At 34.2% G+C, this 19,419-nt stretch overlaps 1 protein-coding gene across 1 annotated transcript in view; it reads right to left on the bottom strand.

Moving 5' to 3' along the window:
- Positions 1-472: 472 nt before the first annotated feature.
- The window catches only part of LOC126506075 (contactin-6), a 340,519-nt gene continuing 321,572 nt past the window's right edge, over positions 473-19,419 (bottom strand). The window contains exons 18-23 of the mRNA XM_050149362.1: positions 15,956-16,190; positions 15,720-15,835; positions 13,668-13,854; positions 2,742-2,854; positions 1,727-1,895; positions 473-867 (exon numbers count right to left, since the gene is read on the bottom strand). Of these exons, the coding sequence (XP_050005319.1) occupies positions 767-867; positions 1,727-1,895; positions 2,742-2,854; positions 13,668-13,854; positions 15,720-15,835; positions 15,956-16,190 (921 nt within the window). The 3' untranslated portion in view covers positions 473-766. The remainder of the gene's footprint in view (positions 868-1,726; positions 1,896-2,741; positions 2,855-13,667; positions 13,855-15,719; positions 15,836-15,955; positions 16,191-19,419) is intronic.

Genomic DNA, 19,419 nt, shown 5'->3' with positions numbered 1-19,419 from the left:
TGTGTAAAAATAAAGTTATGTAAACTACTATCAGTTTATTAGAAGTAGCAGGAATTTATTCACAAGTTTTTAATTTAGGGGGATATGGTTTCTGCTAGAAGAATAAACTCTGTTATGGGAACTTGGTTACCAAATATCAGAATTATTTTCAGTGGTTGCTCATTTCTCTTCATTTGTGTTTCCTTGACTAACATTCCACCTTCTTCGTTTTTTCTTACCAAGCCTTCTAAAAACTGAGAAGATCTCCAAGCATACTGACATGTTTTCAAGTATGAATATTCTTCCAAGTGGATTTAGAAATTGCAGCAACATGACTTGGAATATCTGGTATTTGGGAGACTCCCAACTATAAACAAATAATTATATTTTGTTTCAAAACAGGGCTAAGAGTGTAAATAGTGAAGCGTATTGCTGCAGTACATAAAATGGACATGAATTTACATCTGTCCCATAACTATGATCGTTAATTGAGGTGGTTCTTTATACACACCATATAAGTCACCTGAAAGACACAGCAGTTTTATATCCCAGATTAATTTAGCACCCTCAACTGTGTAATGATGTGTGAACATTAAAATTCAAAGTGTTTCAAAGTGTTTAAAACTGTTTTATTAATGTACCACAGATATTTACAAGATCTTAGTAATATACATTTTTTTTCTTTCCAAACAAGTCTGTATTAAGAATATGTCTTGTGATGGAGGCTGGGGAATGTATTTACAGAATGATTTGCTTTCAGAAAATTTCCAAAGCTCCATAAATCGATTCATCGTGAAAGTGGTTGAATAGTAAAACAGTAAAAAATTCCAACAATTGACAGGAACTTGGTACAGGGCTTTAAAATCTGAACTCCTGTGGAACTCAAACCTGGAAAATACAAACATCAAATAATCACCTTACATGAAATAAGAGTTCAGACTGGATTAATAACACAAGACAGAAACTATACAGTCAGGTTTGTATTCAAATGATATTTTATTACATTATGTTTAATTTTAATAAATGACTCCTTCTGTCATAGGATTCCATTCGAAATAAAAAACTGAAAAAGAAAAATAACCAAATTGATGAAGCCTACCTAAATCATTAAATCTGGCCAACATTTCATGAATAGTGACTTCTACTTAGAAGCTTTGTGTATATGAGAACTTAATGCCACTAAAGCAAAAACAGTATTAATTCTAAGACTGACCTACTTGGAAAATGTGATTGAGAAGGCTTCAGCTCAATCTAAATCTTAAAATTGATTCAAGATGTCTGCCACAGACATAGAAAAACATAGGTATGCATGCTTCTATTTCACTGATTCTACTTCAAAATCTGATTATTTGTTAAAAAAGAAGTCCTAAATTGTGTACCAGTATAAAACTTATGAATTATTCCCTTTGTTTTTTTTTCTTTTATTCTTTTTCCTTCTTTCATTTCTTCTTTCCTTGTGGTTTTCTTTTTTTTTTCATTTTTCAAATGAGGTAATAGAACATTGTAAAAATGCATGTCCCATGGGGACCTTAGCGGAAAGTTGAAGGGGAGAGGAAAGGTAGGGAGGGGAGCAGAGAAAAATGTAAAGCTCAATAATTAGCAATAAAAAATGCATGTTCAAAAATAGAAACAAACTCCTTTTTGGTTGTCACTCAGCATTTACACAATAATTAGAAAATCCCTGGTAACGTTAATGTTGCAGCTGCCTAGATTAAAAGTCTGTGCCAGAAAGAGCAACTCAACTTACTCGACATTTTTGGAATTCTTATTTCCTCACTGCTGCTTCCATCTCCACCATCACTAACCGTTCTTATTTCAATCAAATAGTCTTCTTCAAATGGAACCAGAAGCTCAGCAGATGTATTATTTGTTTCCAAAATATGAGTTTTGCTCTGTCTGTTTTGCCGATAGAGAATCTGTATAAGAGGAAGAGTCAAGTTAACATGGACCTGAAATTTGTTAAAGGTTCAGATGCTGTTATGGAGAGGTATCAGAAACATGTTTATAACAATACCCTCATTTATAATGAAATTGGTATTACCATCATCATACTCCTCATGTTCAAACACCCAGGCTTATCATTACATTTATTTTTAAGAAACAATATTTATTTGAGATTCTTGTTCCTGCAATAAGAGTAGATTTACCTTAACTATAGAGTTTGAATATTTTAGCGCCAGGGTTTACTATAAAAAGTCATTGTTCAGTTTGGACTCAGTACAAATGTCTAAATATATATAAAATTATCATCTCTGGGCAGACACACACATACACACACACACACACACATCTGCCCATAGGCAATTTCCATTACCACTACAGGAGATTACCCTGGGCACTCAGAGATGTTCTTATTACTCAGTGATGTTCATGCAAGATTCCTTTTGTGCTGCCAAAAGCACATATAAGACTTTATCCTATCTTCTAATGCTCTATTTGAATTAATTCTTTGACATCAATCATGTGTCATATTTATAAAAATAATAATTATTATTTGATAGAAGTGGAGCTATCATGGAGACTAAAAAATTCATGATGTAGGATTTGGATTTCCCATTTTCCATATCACATAACTTTATATCCATTACAGGACCTAGAACACAGAACCATTATAATCATGAACTGAAGGCACCAAGGCTATTTTCAAGCAATTTTTAAAAATAGCTTGATAAAGCCTTGTACAAATCTTTGTTTCTATTTGATTATGACATTGCTCTTTAATAACATAATTGATAAGATTACATAAAAAACTAAATACTTACCTTATAGCCCAGAACTTCAGACTCATTTTCCATGGTCTTTACATGCTCCCAGTTCAAACATAATTTAGAATTTGACAGCTTCCAGGCAATGTTTGCTGGTGGTTGGCTTGGAGCTTTAAGATACAAAGATCCAAATAAATGGTATTTATTTCATAGTATAATGTAACAACATAAAAGAAAAATAAGTCTCCAACATTAGCATAAAAGGAGAAATGATGTTTTATTGTCATTTGAAATATAACAATTATAATCACAGTAAGAGAGCTTATTCAAATTCTGGTCATATGATAATGTCGTTTTGAAAGACTTTTGAATGAGTAATGGTTTGCTAAGTGCCCAATATTAATTTATTAATTATTGTATTTGAGGTTGCTTACTTTATAATATAGAAAAAGATGGAAGGTTCAGTTATTTACTGTTAAAATTGGCTATTAATCAAAGAACAAATTAACTAATATCAAGGTGGAAGAATTCTACATATATACAGATACACATACATACTGGTATTCATTTCTAATACTTTTATAACCTTTATGCTGCATTATTATTTGACTATAATCAACAAGACCAACTTAAGGTATTTTAAGAAAATGATACTAATAAAATATGAAATATATAGAGTAATTTTTTTAACCCTACCTAATTTGGCAGTGCCTTAAGGGAAACAGTGTCACCAAGTGAACACATTTCCTCTGCCCTTCTTAACACATAGGCTTATTTTCTGGCCAGCTTATCATAGACTACTTTTTTGTCACACAATATGGGTTGGCAGAAATCATAACTTTACACAGTACTTAAAGTTTGAAACTTCTACAGGTAGATAGCCAGGGTAGAAATCCTAAAGGAAATACTGTGGTTTGTCAATTATATGATGAGAAACCTTAATTTGAACACATGCCTATGTTAGCTCAATCAAGGGTGGCTGCACACTGATTAAACAGAGTATATTTTATATTATAAATAACACCTTTGGAACCCCAAAGTGGGGAAGATCTTCACAGGTATATTGATTTCTCCAAATAATGACTACTATGAAGCTAAACTAGGGATCTCAGTCCTTTTAAATGAATGCTGCCTTGGAGTGGAGGAGTAGCACACATTGAAAGGAGGATGCAGAATTACTGTTCTGAAGCAATAGATAAAGTTGGACTTTAAGAATTTACATATGGGAATGATAATGTGACTTGTAGAGTAGAAAGTCAATTTTCCCAAAGTACACAGTTGGAAAATAGCTGAGTCAAAACAGAATCCTGGTCTCTTGGTTCCCATCCAGTGCATTCTCCATGACAACTTGTTGCTTCTCAAAGACTCCTCATAACAATGCTTTTGTTATTGAAAAAAAAAATAGAAAAGATTTAAAATAGTTCAGCTAAAAAGCTGAGGCAGAGATAAAACAGGCCAGAAAGATGTTTCTGTTCTGAGTGTTAGGTGCTGATTGAGTCTAGCATTTAAGTCGTTAGAGCAATGACAGAAACAGATATGACTTCTTGAGCATTTTGGATCAACATCTATTTACTGTCTTATGTGTCATTTGAATATGCTCAACATGCTGAACTAGGAGCGTTGCTATTGGCCTCCCCACGCCCACTCCTGATCACTTAACCCTGTTGCCCAATTTGGTGTGTGACGAGAGAAGTGTTTACCCAGTAATATTATGGGTCCCAATTATTATTTATTATAGTTTCACTTTATTGAAAAATAGCTCTTTTGTGTTTTTTTATAAATTTTTGAGTGCATATGCTCTTTTCTACTCTGTATCATCAATAGCTAGCATAGCACAGTGCATGGATTAAATATTGATAAGCTGACAATTCAGATGTACTTAAAAAAGAAAAAAAAAAAACTCCACACCTTGCAGCCTAAAACTAAAACTGTGCGATGTCTTATATTTCCTTTGTCATAGTGAACATGCAGAAGATAGTGGCATGATTCACAGGTGATTAAATGGGTACACTCTATTCATCATTCTGCCCTGTGATTTAGGGAAAATTTTCATTTTCAGGTCTATAGACTTACTCATGAATTTATATGAACCAGTTTGACTGGCTATACCCAATATTTTTTTCTTGACAAAATAAACCAATTTTCAATTAAAGTCATAAAATATCTCTGTTTATTACACACTTACATATGCCAAGGGATATTTTTATTTATGATGGGCCTGGTGGCAATCACACTGTTACAGTTATCTTCTCTTTTATGTATTCCAAGTTGAACTTTATAATATGTTCTTCAGCTATAAATGAGCTAATATAAATATTCCGAATAGAGATCAGGGATTTAATATCTAGTATACTCTTTGGACATGTTTCTTCACAATAATTCATCAACACTAACAACATCTTATAATCAGCACAGAGCACATGCTTATTCAGCCCTTCAATATCATTGGTAGTTTTATTTCCTGCAAATATCATTCATTTGTTGCTGTGCTTTTTGTCTGTTCAGCATGTTTAGAGTAAAAGGAGTCCTTTCAATATCGAGTTCACTGTTGATGCAGCATGCAAAGAAACAGGGAGCTGAGTTTTAATTCCTTGAAAGATGTACAGTTTTGACATTGGTAATAAACTTGTCAATAATATGTATGCACTTGTTTCTTCTAAGCGGAAAGCAAACTTCCCATGGGCATACCATGAGAAGCACTCCTTGGAATGTATGACCAATTACATAGCTTACTTACATTGTTTGGCTTCTATTACTGTCTGGATGATAGGAAGACTCTGATTTGGAGGTCAAAGAGCTGAAGTTGTTCCCCAAAGCCCTAGTTTTATTATCTCTTAAATGAGAATCATAATTCCTAGTTTATAAAGTTCTTCCTTCATATGAAATACAATAGGAAGCCTTCTTCACTTTGCCAGTGGTTTATATTAAAGTCTCAAAGACCATTACTAGTGTCTCCTAAACATAATGATTCTCCACTGTCATGTTATGAAACAATCAATTTTCAGTCAAGCCGGAAGTGGTTTGCCACTAATAACATGAGTCCAACATTTGCAAATGATTCATTGCTTAAATATAATTATCATAATTTGAAGATCATTCTTTTGTGTCCCTGCTCTTGAGGTTACTACATACTTATGAAAGGAAAATGTACTGAAAGGGTCTCAGCTAATTTCCTGGGAAGTTATGGTTTGTGAACACTTTTGTCTTTATTTAGAAACATGGGTGTCAGTGTCATCTATCTGACCTTAAGGAAAACAGCAACAGTAACAACAACAGAACGACCAAAATCTTCTAAAGGTGTTATACCTGCATGCTATCAGTTCAGGTTTAATGGGGAGGATTAAAGGAGTGCCAATTTCTTTAATGAAATTAAACTTTCTGATACCTTAAGAAAACCAAAATATTCATGGCATGTATCTTCAAAACATGTTATGTTGTTTGGATCATACTCATGAGTGGTAAACTCAACAAGCAAATCTTTTCTACTTTCTTTTAATTTTCCCAAGCAATTTCTAAAGGCCTAAATCATGTTCTATTAATGAAGTGACAGAGCAGCAGTAAACTAGCCCTTCATAGCTCTAATGGCTTCCCTGTAATCAATTTTTCTGTAGATGGCATTTATATTCAGCTGTAGTTCACACTGTGAACCCAATTCAAAAACAACTTCTTATGTTACACTTCTAAGTAACAGCATGGGGTTGACATTTGGGCAAGAGAGAAAGAACATAAGTGCAAGATGGAATAAAAGCTTAATGCTTCCTTTATGTCTAAATATGGATTGATTGCATATTTACAGCAAAAAAGAATCTAGTGCAGAGTGCTAGTCAGTCAATGTCCAGGTCCAAACTGAGTCAAAATTTGCAAACACTTTCTGCTGCAGTGTCTGAAAATAAGTTTCTACATTGTTGTTTTTTTTTTATACTTTTCTTTTCCTTGTGCAAATAATTTGAATTTTTTCTTCTTTTTATTTATTTTTTTTTATAAATCTAACTGCTATTGACATGATGTTTGTGCTGACTCAGTATACTTGCTATACCTTTTTGTTGTCTTAGAAATGCATTATTTTTTTACTAAGGTATGGTACTTAAAAGTACATTATATGTATTATTTGGAAACAACCACCATACAATCATTATCAACACTATTATTATATTAAATATAAAAGATAAAGTACTAATGAGGCTTTATATGTATTTGTATATATACAGACATATACTTAGAGATATGGAGATCTTTTGACCTCTCAATGTTGTATATACTTATTGAAATATACATCCCACTCCATACTCTTCCTTATGTGTATCTTAGCCTCTTGCTTTCTTCAAGGTGTTTCTTACAACATGTAGTAGTTTTATTGTCTTTCTCTTACTCTATGTTGTTTATCCAGTAAGAGAGACATTTACAGCAGGCAAGCATACATCAGAACTGAGGAATATACATGGCTCATGGCGGCACTGTGCATTGAGTAGATGACAGAATATTTGGAATTAAAAATAAAATAATATAGTTTTCTTTTCTCCACAGCTTTGCACTTCATGATAGCCAATCATGAGAGTTAGAGATTTTGGTAAATGTGAGTTCTCATTTTTCTGACTTTACAATGAAAGAGAAAGTAACAAATTGAAAATCTAGATGTGACAATTTCAATGTGTGATGGATGAGAATTTTTTTTTTACTTGCTACCAGTATTCAAAGGTAGTCTTGATATCACCTCAAGGACATGGAAAATCAAAGTTAAATCCAATGATGCCACTTAGAATCAGGACTTCCTTCAATGTTTCATTAAAGGCATTTCACCCCTAATACTTTGGGTGTCCTTCTGTGGCCCCTGATGAAAATTTCTCTAAAAACTTTCATGAAAAAGAGCAAAAAGGAGCAGTAGTTTTGTTTCTTTTAAAATGGGTAAAAAATAAAATAAAGTAAAATTTATGGCTAAGTTGCGTAATACATTTTGTCATGCAGTGAGCCCTCACTATATCTTAGCCATTAGGTCTCCTTTAAGTTTGTTATATCTTTAGTTCTCTTAACAACCACAGAAGTAAGCATCATTCCCAGCTCTGCTTCTCAGATATAACATATATTCATAATTATCATGTAAAGAGACCTTGGCGCTAAAGATAACTCAGTTGGTAAGGCAGTTTTTAGAAGACTGAGTTCAATTATCAGGATTTTAAAATGCCAGTATGTGGTACATATTTGAAATCTATACTCTGGAAGATGGAAACAGGAGGATCCATGATTCTTTTGGCCAGCAACTGTAGCTTGTATTTATTGTAAATCCTAGACCAATGAGATACTGTCTTACTTAAAGTTTCTATTGCTACAACAAGGTACCATGAGCAAAAAGTTAGAGAGGAAAAGTTTTATTGGCTTACACGTCCACATACCTGTTCATCAGCAAACAAAGTCAAGATAAAAACTCATACAGGACAGGATCCTAAAGATAGGAGCTGATGTAAAGGCCACAGAGGAGAGCTGAGGATGTGGAATGTTCTTTTTTTGGTTGATGAAAAAAGTTGTTTAAGCCAATGGCTTAACATATTAAAGCCAAGTGGAAAATTGAACAGATATATAGAGAGAGAATAGGTAGATTCAAGGAGATGCCATGTAACCACCGAAGGAGAAATATGCAAGAATATTACCAGTAAGCCACAGCCTCATGGCATTATATAGATTAATAGAAATGTGTTAATTTAAGATGTAAAACATAGCTAGGAATTCACCTGAGCCATTGTACAAACAGTGTTGCAATTAGTATAATAAGCCTTTTTATGTTTCTTTATGAATGAACAGCTGCAAGGGTGGCCAGAACAGAAACTTCCATCTATAAATGACTAAATTTCTGTCTACAAATTGCCAGTTTTGTTTATAAATGTTTATTTTTATTTAAAGTGTGTAATTATAAATGGTTAATGGTCACAGTAAAGGTCTTTCTAAAAAAAGAAGAGGGATATGATATAGAAATGAATACATTGATCTAAACTTTGGTTTATTGATAGAAATTTAAGGCCAAATATGTTATATGTACATTTCTATACTAGTTTAATGTAATATGTTTATTTAGCTTATTTCAAAATGTAATGTATTATTAAAATACAGATTAAGAGTTAGTCATTGATCATAATCAAACATATAGTAATTTAAGTTAGGTTTTCTAGATAAACAGATATATATTACAGATGGTATTCTTCAAACCATTCAAAGACCTACAAACTATGGCACTGAAAATATTTTAAATGCTTGGACTTTTCTTAACAGTTATATATGTATGCTTCTGGAAGTAGCAATTCATAGTGGCTAAGGGGCATCACAAAACCTTATTATGGGATTTGCCTTCAATGTGACAAGGCTAGACATTTGGGCAAGAAACTTCTCTTGCCTGGATGGACTGATGGTATTCTATATGAACTAAACATGCAGGACCCACAGAAAACTGACTACTAAACTTTCCAAAAGATGGGACAGTCCTTCAGTATTGCTGCTTCATAGAAGTAGTTTCCAAGCATTCTGCAAGACACAGAAGAAAACAGCTGAAGAACTTTGCCAGTATAAGGCAGAACAGATCTTCAAATTCCCTGCTTCATTGAAAAGTCTACCAGATATTGTGGGCCAAGAGGCTGACAATGGATGCCCCAAAGTTACAGAAGAATTTTGTGTGACTGTCAAGGCAGCAGCAGTATGTCTCTGTCACTTATAGAAATCTCAAGGTCCAAATCAGGAGCAGGAGGAGAGAGAGCACGAGCAAGGAACTCAGGACCGCGAGGGGTGCACCCACACACTGAGACAATGGGGATGTTCTATCGGGAACTCACCAAGGCTAGCTGGCCTGGGTCTGAAAAAGCCTGGGTTAAAACCGGTCTCTCTGAACATAGTGGACAATGAGGACTACTGAGATCTCAAGAATATTGGCAATGGGTTTTTGATCCTACTGCACGTATTGGCTTTGTGGGAGCCTAGGCAGTTTGGATGCTCACCTTACTAGACCTGGATGGAGGTGGGTGGTCCTCGGACTTCCCACAGGGCAGGGAACCCTGATTGCTCTTTGGGCTGATGAGGGAGGGGGACTTGATTGGGGGAGGGGGAGGGAAAGGGGAGGCGGCTGGGGGGAAGGGACAGAAATCTTCAATAAATAAATAAATAAATAAATAAATAAATAAGAATTTTGGAAGTTGCTTAAAATGCATTTTCTGTTTACTTAGGTAAAATAATAATAATATAATCATCATCATCATCATCTTTCTGGGATCTTTGATGGAATTGAAGACTAGATAGTTATAATTATAGTTTTTCTTAGTTATGATAAATGATAAATTAGATATAAAACTTTAGACTTACAAAGATATAATATATGAGAGTATTCTCCTTAATTTGACACATGTAAATGAACTAAATATTGTAACTATAATTCTTGCTTGTTAAATGTTTTGTGTATGTAATTTTACTATGTTAAAGTTAAAATCTTCCATTTTAAATAGACAGAAAAGGAGAGTGATGTAGAATATCCTGTATTTGTACTGCTTTTATTGATAGAAGAATAAAGCTGTTTTGGACAATGGCTTAGCAGTGTAAATTCAGGCAGCAAAAGCAAACAGAAATATAAAGAGAGAATAGGTAGAGTGAAGGAGATGCTATGTAGCCACCAAAAGAGAAAAATATGCCAGAATATTACCAGTAAGCCACAGCCTCATGGTTTTACATGCATTAATAGAACTGGTTTAATTTAAGATTTAAGACTAGCTAAGACTACGTCTGAGCTATTGGCCAAACATCTTGCAATTAAAATAGTTTCTGTATAATTATTCAGGTCTGGGCGGCCAGAAAACAAAAGTGCAGTCTCCATCTAAAGCTTACTGGTTGGTATCCCTGGGCTTGCTCTGTGTGCTTTCTTATAGAACCCAGGATCACCAGTCTAAGGACAGTACCACTCACCATTTGCTGGGTCCTTCCCCCATTGATTACTAATTGAGAAAATACCTTATAGCTGGATCTCATGGAAGCATTTCCTCAATTGAGACTCTTTCCTCTCTGATGGAACTAGCTTATGTCCAGTTGATACACAAAACCAGTCAGTTCACACACTTTATCTCAAAGTAGTTGGATGTATTCCTGAGTTTGTCCTTTAGCTTCCACAGAAACATGCACATAGGTGCATAATCCTCACCTATATTGCAATCACACCAGAAACTTTCACACAATATTTACATGAGTCAAAATGATAGTGTGTGGATAAGTTAGAATTCATGTCCCCATTTCTCTCACCCTGGAGTCATATCTTTTTGAAGACCGTTTTACAATAATCCAAAGTTATATGATCTCTCTACAGACACAAATATATTGAAGAAGGGAATTGGTAGAGTCATAAAGAGAACATTTCCCTTTTATTAGGAATATCAGGGACACTGAAACCTGAGGGTTTACTTAATAACATTAAAAAAATAGTTGTAGATTTACCATTTATGTATGGGTACCACCAGACAACTTGCCCTTTGCAACTTTGTCTGCTGTGGTTCTCTGTAGTGGACTTCATCTGTATCAAAGAGAACTTTCTGTAGTAAGTGATGCGAGCTACACTTAACTGCATATATAAAGATTAATATTTAGAATGTAGTCAGGAATTATGTATGATAATTTATTAAAATAGTAGGTGTAAATTTGCCTCCAAGATCCATTACCTCCCTAGACTCAGGAGTCAGTTAGGTTTACAATACTAACCCAACTCTTACAACTGAGACCACAGATCATTACAGAAGAGAGAGGAGAATGAATAAGACAGAAGAACAAGAAGTTTGTTGTGAGAGAAACTTTGTCTCTCACAAAGGAATGTGAGCGAGGCTACACCCATGATGTCTAAACCACACGGCCACATAAAGAAGACCTGAACAATAATAACAAAGGAAGGATATGCTAATGCAAGTGGGAAATTAAAGTTTTACACCTAAACTAAGAAGGACAGTAAACTGGAGGATGCTTAGAGTAAGAATAATGGTCTTCCCCATGGAGGAGTTTCACTTGATATTGGTTATCAAATACCAAATGGTTAGCCCTAAATCATATACCTATAAGTAACATTGTACTGATTAATTTTTTTTGTTGTGGGAGAACCCAGTGTTCAAGGCAATTTATGTATAAAGTATAAACTGGGTTATAGTTTCTAAAGTTTATAATCAACAAAGACAGAGCACGCATGGTAGTATGAATACCTTAGAGTTCTCATTTTGATTCACAAACAAGAGACAGAGAAAGTACTCAGGGAACAGCATGAGTCTTTTAGAATATCAAAGCCTTCAATCAAAAGCATACTATTTGTCTTTCCAAAATAATTCCAATGGTGGGACAAATATTCAAACATATGAGCCTATGAGGACCTTTCTTATTTAAACTACCACAGTCATAATACAAATATAGAATAAAAATAATACACTGATTCAGTCAACTCATTTTAAAACAGGAGGAGGAACAGGAATACATTCTCATGTAGTGTTTTTCTGAAAAAAAATTTCTATCCATTCTATCTCAAGTTAGCAAAATGAAGTAAAACAGAGCAGGGAAATTTCAGTTATTTATACTATAACAGACACTCAGAAAATGCACTTAAATGCCAAGGAACACAAGGTAACTAAAGGCAACATAAAAGTCCAAAATCTTTGTCTTCATGTTTTGTCCTTTGAGTCACTCATCTGTTTATCTCATCTGTTTATCTATGCTTAGAGCCAATGATAATCATTCAAGATTGAAAGCAAAAAGAGAAGGCATAGCTTAGACAGGTACTTAGCCCATATGCCTACTAAGTTCTTAGAAGACACTGGTCATTGTCATTCCTCTCCACACTGCTCTTTGAGAAGACTTGAGTTTGGCTCCCATCATCTACCTGTGATACTTATAATCACTTGTAACTCCAACTCTAGGTGTACCTGTTATCCTCTTCTGACATCAGCAGGTGTATACACACACACAAACACAGGTGCAACCTCATGAAGACAAATAAAAAATAAAATTAACCCTTTTAAGAAAAAAGAAATGCAATCCCTGTAAATAGATTTAATCAGGGTATCTATAGAAGAAAGAACACATAGTGATCAGAAAGTTCAACGCTGGGCACCACTATAAACTTCAGACTTTGAAGAGGAAAATGTTAGGGCAAGGAGCAAAGAGTTTGTATACATAAGATTTGGACTGAGTCCTGGTTCAGTACCTAGAATGAAATATCTCTCACCTTCTCATATTAATGCAATATGTATCTTTGGGTCTTTTCACTACTATCCACATATATTTTTAGTAACACTTGATATTATCTGAGCTAGTAATGTAGCCACATACATTCCTCTCTCAAGGAAAAGGAGAGAGCAGTGGGGCAAGGTATCGCTATATGTAGACAATTATATGTGATGACTGAGGTTGCATACTGTAGCAGGAGCAATTATTTTATGGCAAACAACTTGTTAGCTTTAAAAATAAAGACTTCTTTGAAATAACTTGCAGAACCATAGCTAAATTGATAAGTAGATCACCACTTGGCAATGACTGTTTTTAATTATAAAAACTCAGAATTTACTAAAATTGGAATTAGGCCTTTATTATTATCTATCTCTTTGACCTTGACTAAATAATATGAGAATACAAATAGTTTTGCTTTTTTGTCCTCATGCAGATGAGATGATTAAATCTCTGAAGAATAAGTGACCAACTTGTCTTCTATGAGAGGTCAGTATTTTAGCACATTTTGTAGGGAGCAATGAAGATCCTAGTCTTAAGAACTATTCTCTTCAATCATAGACATAATCAAACTCTTTTCTTTTTAGAATTCCAAAAATAGCCAGGTAACTTATTTTAGTTATTGTCAAATAGTGTAAAATAAACAAAGCCACCAAACAGACTCAGCAGTAAAACCATCTGGTAGGAAGGATGAAATGAAAACAGAGCACATAAAATGTAACCATTTACAGATTAGTGACAAGACCTTGATTAGGATATATATACACTTACGGGACTTTTTGGTTGTGACATTGACTGGGGGACTTGATGGTCCTGTCCCAGCAGTGTTGTAGGCTCTCACGGAGGCAAAGTAAATTGTATTAGCTCTTAGACCTGTAATGTTCTTGGTTGTGACATTTCCACTGACTCTACTTTTACCAATCATAGATTCTTTGGAGTTGTCTGTCCAATATAAGACCTAAGTGGCAAATACAAATGGTGAACAAGTTACTGTTTTCTGAAAATATAACAACTCCTGGAGTATTGTAAGATGACACAAGTATAAATGATAAAACATGTGTTTAATTAAAATGAACCCAAACACAGAAAAATAAATATTTAATATTTATGAAGAGGAAAACAGAAATATTTACTGTGAAAGAAGAGAACCTGAATAGTTTTAGGCCACTAAAATAATTAAGGAAATACCAGAGGTTATCAGCTTTAACAAAAGGCATAATAATTCAGACTAAAACAAATTTATTGCCATCAATTAACTTCTCAGTTCTGATATTTTGGTATTACCATTTCTTTCAGAGTTCTTTGAGTCTCAGAACAATTAATAACTAAATTCACTATAGTCACTTGCTATGCAACAACAGTGTTTCAGACACACTGAAACAAGACAACAAACACAAAGTTCTGTAAGAGCTCTTAAGCCCCCAAGTTGGAATTTCTATGGGTAAATAAAGCATAGGATGAATTCCAAAGAGGGGGAAATGGAAATAGCTGATCTTTGGAAGAAAACCAATGTTGGTCAGTGAGGAGTATAGAATTTAGATAAATAGCAGGGTTTGCGGGGATGATGTTTGATATTCTAGATATTTTCAAAAACACTTGCCTTTGGGGGATAAGATTTTGTTTTTCTCAGAGGGATTATGGGAAAGAGGGAGAAAAAGTAAAAGGAGAAAATAAAGATCTTTTTTTAAAAGGTCACTGTTCTATGAAAGATAAAATATCAATGCCCTGACACATTGGAAATGCAAAAGAAAGAACAGTAAGTGATTAATGATGTTCTTACAAATGTATTTTACTTCATTCTGTACACTTTAATTGGGAGAAATCTGAATTGTTTTTCCCTTTGTCACTTTGGTCCCTTGACCTTGATAATTAAATATCTTAAAGTCAGTAAAATTCTATGGTTTAAGATCGATAACAGTTCAACTTTTCCACTCTTTAAGAATATAGTGACTATAGTTTGAATAATTAGATAATGCAATTTTATGATAATCTAAAGAAAAGTTATTGTGTTAAAAAAAGAATTCACATGAGCTCCGTGTTCTCAATTGATTTTCAGCCATTACTTTTGATGTATACTTGCAATGTTGTAGGCCACTCATGTTAATTAATAGCAACTATGTACTTATTAAAACAGATAAGTTATAATGGTAAATTTGTTAGCTTAAGACCACCTGGAAATATTCCCATCTCCTTATCTCTGTCTTGAGTTAAAACATTGAAGCTTTAATCTTCAATGCTACACCAAAGCACTGTGTATTGAAAGAGCCACAGACCAATGAAATTATGGGGAGGTAGAGGAATCTTAAAGAGGTGGTGCCCTCTAAAGAGAGACAGATCATTGAAAGAGGGTGACACTGTACCTGTACTTATCATTTTCTGGCTGCCATGACAAGCATATTCTCCTTCCTGGTATTCTCAGAAGTAGCATGTCCTCACTGTGACCCCCCAAGTCAATAAGCCAATTATATTCTGAAGCTCTGTAACTGTGAGCCAAAGTAAATTAATAATGCTTTTATTTGTTAAAAATATTTTTGTATATGTATGCAACTGTGTAAAAGTATGTGCATTTGCTTGTATGACCATGTGTATCTTTGCAGGTAGAGGCAAAAAAGAGCATCTCACCCAACCATCCCCTCAGCCCTATTTTCCACATTCTTCTTTTAAAGTATTCTTGTAGCTGTTTGGACACATTGGTATAAAGCAGAGTAACAACAGATGTACTGTTACATGACAGGAAAGGGGGCATCTTAATAAACATTTGTGTAAAAGCTATTGTGTTGTGAGTCTCTGCCTCATATGAAGAGTGAAGTCAACATGTATTACCTCATAGCCCAGCACTCTTCCAGTATTTCTATTCCAAGCAATGGCATTCCAGGAAACCTCCATTTCAGAAGCAGAAAAACTCTGCACAGAAGTTCCTCTTGGGGCCAGCTGAGGTTCTACCATCAAAGGAAAAGACATCACTATATTTAACAGAGAACCTCAAGGAAAACAAAACCAAAATAAAAGAATTGTTCATGGAAACAAACTAAATCATCCCAACATGAAAGGCAGCTTACCATCTTCCCCAGAGTAGACAATGGACACAGCACTCAGGGATCCCTCTCCTTCGTTGTTGTACACTCCTACTTTCACTTCAAAGGGAGACAGGGGCATGATGCTCTCATTTCTGTAAATGAACCTTGATGATTCAACAAGAGCTACCCTTTCTTTCATCCAGGTTGTTGAGCCCACTGGCCGGAACATGACAATGTATCCAAATCCCTCTCCATTCTGAAGTTCTTCTGGAATGGACTTGGGCAGAATGGAATCAACAATTGAGTCATCCTAAAGAAATCTTTTGCACTATTATTATATTTGTTGATCACATGATGGATTTTTCTATAAAGCAGTTTTAGATAATTATAATATTTAATGAAGAATTACAGATACCTTTTTCAGAGCACCATTTAGAAAAATGATTCTATTGCAAGGAACTTATAGAGAGAGCTAACATTCTCAAAAAGAAATATAAATAATGTATGAAATATTATATCTCTTCCATAGGTACATTAATAAATTGTAATGATAAAATACACTAGAACACTAAAAGCTTTAATGATATAAGCTATAACATAATCTTACATGAATTTTTAAGCTCAGCACCAAATTAACTTATTAACTATTTATCATATGCTAAATATACTTTATTTTCAATATTTTGAAAAATTCTAAGATGAATGTAATATACTCACTTTTAATACCATACCCTGTAGGAAATAGAGTATTTTATTCAAAAGTATAAAGAAACATTCAGTCTATTAAAGCATATGCCTCACAAACATCATCACTGTGTATTTGTCCTTACAAAAATATATACACATCATGAATTTTCAAAAAATTAAATTTCACAGAGCACCTGTAATATTTCTTCTCACTAAACAAAAGTAGGTATGTGTTCTTTCAGAACACTGTATAGATGAAAATTGTAATTATATGAACACAGCAAGAAAAAATGAAACTCTGCTTCAATCTGAACAAACATCTCACCTGATTATAGCTACATTTTATTTATGAATCAGTGGAATTTACTGCTTTTCTACAGGAAAAATACTTCTGTTTAATTATTTTATTATTTTTTGTAATGTATATCTGACCCAGTAAAATCCCAGTGGTTTTCATGGTCACATATCTACTTATTGAAACCATTGGCTTGCTCCTTGCACCAAATCCTCCAGTTATATACTCCAGAACCAAAAGGATCTTATACCATATACCCTAGATCATGTGATAAGTTCTGCTGTAGACTCTTATGCTCTATAGCAACTAATAAACCCAAATGATTCTTCTTACAAGGTTTCAATATGAAACCTGGAGTCTGGAGGGTAATGAAGTAAAACCAGTCTAGGCAATAAGTAGAAAATAAGAGAAAGAGAGAACATTGAGGTATTAGAGACAATTGTTATGTGTTTTAAGCTCTCGGGCAAGAGACTTTGCTCAGCAGGTAAAGGTGTTTGTAGCTCATTTAGATGACCTGGAATCTATTTCTGGATTTATATGGTGGGAGGAGAGAACAGAGGCCTGAAGGTTGTCTTCTGACCTTCAAATGGACACATGTATGCATATGAGCACACACAACTCACATGAAGAAAATAAATGAATGTAATAAATATATTTAAAATGCTCTACAGTAAGTATGAAGGAAGTAGAATTTTGCTACCAGCCAGGTGCAAAATTTCAAGCAAAGGAAATATGTATGTAGAACTGCATGCCCCACGTTGGGTGCCAGATAAAGAAGGACACTTAAAAGAAATCTCACAGCAGCTCAGACATTTATTTAGGGGTGGACTCAAAAATCAGAATCCTCTGCTGTAATGGAGATCAGAAACCGAATACTACAGCCAGAAAGGAGACAGACAAATGCTCTACATCAGCAAAAATAATATAAGTGGGTGGGTAACTACTGGCTGTAGGCCTTCCTCCAGCGCACAAGAAACTGGGAGAGTTGGGTCTTGACTACAAGAAACCTGAGCATGGACAAGAACTCCCATGGTCTACAGTGATGGACAACATTTCACTTACTCCATTGACCACATACTCAGATGCAGACACTTTTCAAATCCTCTTGATTTTCTAGCTTTAAAATAAACCCCCATTAATCGAGATGACCCAAGATATACTTTATTTTATGCCATATGGAACAGTCTAACAAACAGAGTAAAAAGATGAGAAAACCACAGCTGGTGAGATGGAACAAGAGTAATACTTTTTATTTTGTGTTTAGGAAGACCAGAATTAAATGCCTAATTTGGAAAGGTTTGGAAGAGGTTTGTAAGAATTCAGCAACTTGCATAGGATTTATTTTGAAGCTTTTGCATTCTCAGATATAATTGTAATGTTTAGTTCTGTAAGCAGAGGACAACACCTTGCCTATTCACACCTGGATTGTAGGCTGGTTTTGAAAATAAAAATTTAGGTAACACAGTACCATATACTGAATAAAGGTGTCATGCAGTTCAGAGAGTGAGCATGACACAGGACAAGTAAGAGGGAAAGGGGGTAGCAGTGGAAACAATGTAAGTATGCATGAAATTCTCAAGTTATAGAAAATAAAGATTCACGGAACATAGCTACACATCTTCATTTTTATGTACATATATAAACACATATGTACATATTATATATATACATATAATATGTATAAATATACATATATATACACACACCTTGGTATAATAATAGAGTGAAACTTTATAAAGGAGACAAAATTATCTACAGTGTTCAATATTTTCATCATGTATAGGCTTGCCAACCTCAGTCATAGGCCTTTATCATCTTGCTTATCCTATATCCCTGTCTATGACCATATTGGATATGGCACACAACTTCACACCTCAACTAGTAGACACCACAAAATAAAGATGAATAATACTATCACTTTGTGTTTGTTTGTATCTGATTTAGTTCTAATATCATAGATATGGTGACAACTTTTTCAATGTAGTGATTTTAATTCATAAAATTACAAAATAGACCATCACCTACAAAACACATATGGAGTATATAAAGACAATTATAGAAGAAACAAAACATTTCTGATCTTGGAGGAGAAGAAAAAATATGGGAAGAAATCAGTAAAACTCACATCTACTGGAAGAAAGATTCTTATACCGCATCTGATGAATTTTATATTCACCATCAAAACCAAAACAATTTTTTAGCTAAACTCACTTGAAACATCAAATCAAATGGTCAAAAATAATGTTTGACTGACTACTTAAAGCGTCTGTGGGAAAACTATGTTCAGTATGAGTTAGGACAACATGGAAGAGTATAGAGTAAGAATCGTATGTTCAAATGTTCAGTACCTGCTGTGGGAGCTCCTACCACTCCTTCAACCAATAGCCTTTAAGATACCAGCCCACTTGGATGTGGTCTCTTTTGCTTTATAAAGAGGTCTGTTTTTCCAGTAGGATTTGCTGAAGGAGGCGGAGGCAGGACAGACTCCAAAGCTACAAAGAAACCTTGTCTCGAAAAACATTAT

This window comes from Alexandromys fortis, unplaced genomic scaffold (assembly GCF_014885135.2).
Source record: "Alexandromys fortis isolate MF-2015 unplaced genomic scaffold, M_Fortis_MF-2015_v1.1 scaffold_48, whole genome shotgun sequence".
Lineage (NCBI taxonomy): Eukaryota > Metazoa > Chordata > Mammalia > Rodentia > Cricetidae > Alexandromys > Alexandromys fortis.
This window is presented reverse-complemented; position numbering and strand designations above follow the sequence as displayed.